Source organism: Monoraphidium neglectum, assembly GCF_000611645.1.
Source record: "Monoraphidium neglectum strain SAG 48.87 unplaced genomic scaffold scaffold01789, whole genome shotgun sequence".
Classification (NCBI taxonomy): Eukaryota; Viridiplantae; Chlorophyta; class Chlorophyceae; order Sphaeropleales; family Selenastraceae; genus Monoraphidium; species Monoraphidium neglectum.
The window spans coordinates 1-2,146 of NW_014011839.1; the positions used below are offsets into that span (position 1 = coordinate 1).

Below are 2,146 nucleotides of genomic sequence, written 5' to 3' on the forward strand. Positions count from 1 at the left end.
CGGTGGGAGGGAAGGGATGGTGGGAGGGGTGGTGAAAGGGCTGGTGCGAGGGGCGCGACAGATGGCCAGGCGGTGTGTGGAAGGAAGGAGAGAGCAGCTGCAGGGCTGCGCAGGCGGGGTGCTGCAAGCGAGAACGCCATGGAGTGCCGCAACCCGCCGACCCCGCAAGCTGCCCTGCCCACCGTTGACGACAGGTACAGGCCACCACGCCGCAGCAGGATGTGGCTCACGCGCTGCTCAGCCTCCTCATCACGCCGGTCACCCGCACCGCCGCCGCCGCCGCTGTAACCGCTGCCGTAGCCATCGCCGCGGCCCCCCAGAGCGCTGTACGCCTGCCCCCGCGCCACCGCCGCCTCGCGGCCGCGGTCCTCCCAGGGCGCCTGCCCCACTCCCCCTGAGGCCCTCGCCCGCAGCGCGCCGCCACGCCAGGCGCGTGCCGTGGCGCCCGCGCCGGCGCCGCTGGGGGCGCTCCGCTGCGGCGGTGCGAAGCCCTCCGGCCAGTAGGTCGGCGCGGGCACGTGGCCGTCCGGCCCGGGTCCCCCCCTGTCCATGGGTGCGGGCAGCGCTATGTCGAGCTCCACCAGCTCGTCCGCCCTGCCCCCCCTCGCGCGCAGCAGCAGCCGCGGCTCCGTGAGCGCCACGTCCCCGGCCAGGAAGCGCGCCAGGGCCAGCTGGTTCAGCCGCAGGCCCTCCAGGGTCAGGGGCCCCGTGAACAGATAGGGGCTCGCGCCCGCGCCCGCCTCCCCGGCCGCGCCCAGTTGCTGCCGCCGCCGCGCCTCGTCCTCGTCGCGCTTGGCGGACAGGCGCAGGCGGCCGCTCAGGCGCAGCTTGGGGCCGCCGGGGCCGCCGACGGGCAGCACGCCGCCGCCGCCGCCGGCGCTGCCAGTGGGGTTCGGTGCGGCGCCGCCCAGCTGCTGCTGCAGGGCGTCCGCGCGCCCCGCAGGCAGCATCAGCCCCCCGCCGCCAACACCGATGCCGCTGCCACCCCCGGTGCCTGCACTGCCGCCACGGCCCCCCAGCTGCTGCTGCACCTGGTGCTGCACCGCCGCAAGCGCCCCCTCGCCGCCACCGTCCCCCTGCCCCCTCTCGCTGCCCCCGCCCGCTGCTGCGCCCTCACCCTGCTGCTGCGGCTCCTCTTGCTGCGGCTGCTGCTGCTGCTGCTGCTGGGGTGGCGTCTGCGCTGCCAGCTGGCTGAGGTCCGCCCCCGCCAGGGTGGCGTCCACCTCAACGCCCTCCACGCGCGGCGCCCCCCAGTAGGTCGCCTCCGCCTGGGTGTCCGCGCCGCGCGCCAGGTCAGCGTGCGGCGCGCTGGTGTCCGCCGTGGCGCGCAGGCTGAAGGAAGGGCCCGTCAGCTCCCCAGACATACGCGTGGGGCCCAGGGTGGCGCTGCCGGCGACGCCGCTGGAGGGCGCGAGCCACTGGGCACGGGCGACGGGCGCCAGGTGGGAGCCCTCCAGCGAGCCGCGCACGTTGAGGGGTCCCACGCTGGCCAGCGCGGGCGGCGGCGACGTGCCCTGCAGAGAGGGCATGGGAGGGGGAACAACGGTGTCTGAGTACATGATGCTTGCAGTCAGAGCCGCGGGCGACGTCGGATGAGCGTCAAGAGCCAACAGACGGCGGACTGCAGGAGGCAGGTAACGAGCCGCACCCCGCCCAGACCCTCCACCTCGTTGCAGCCCCTCAGTCTTGCCCCGCCCTCACCGGCGGCAGGTAGCCGGCCGCCAGGGCAGCGGGTGAAAGGCCCTCCCCCACGGCCTGCATGCTGATGGCGCGCGGGTCGCTCTCCGCGGCGGGCGCCACCCACATCTTGCCCGTGGCCACCACCAGGCCGCCGCCTGCGGGCACCGCCTGCACAGCACCCGTGCAGGAAGGCCGCAGCAAGGTTGGGGGAGGGGGGGCGGCGTGCTGTGGCCAACACGCTTCGTCAAGAGCGCCTTGGCCCCCGAGCCTGAGAGCCTGGAGCATCAGAGCCCTGCACTGCATTGCCCACCCAAGCCCGCCCCACATGCCCTGCCTCAACCCCTCGTCACATACCTTCGCGCACACAAACGCACCCACACACGCACGCACGCACGCACGCACACGCACACACGCACACACACACACACGCACACACACACACACACAAACACACACACACACACAC

General features: G+C 74.7%; 1 protein-coding gene across 1 annotated transcript in view; it reads right to left on the reverse strand.

Moving 5' to 3' along the window:
• Positions 1-226: 226 nt before the first annotated feature.
• Positions 227-2,146, reverse strand: part of MNEG_9012 (hypothetical protein) — a gene marked incomplete at both ends in the record, with an annotated part of 7,341 nt that continues 5,421 nt past the window's right edge. The window contains 3 exons of the mRNA XM_014042515.1: positions 227-291; positions 425-1,514; positions 1,702-1,848. Coding sequence (XP_013897969.1) covers positions 227-291; positions 425-1,514; positions 1,702-1,848 — 1,302 coding nt within the window. The remainder of the gene's footprint in view (positions 292-424; positions 1,515-1,701; positions 1,849-2,146) is intronic.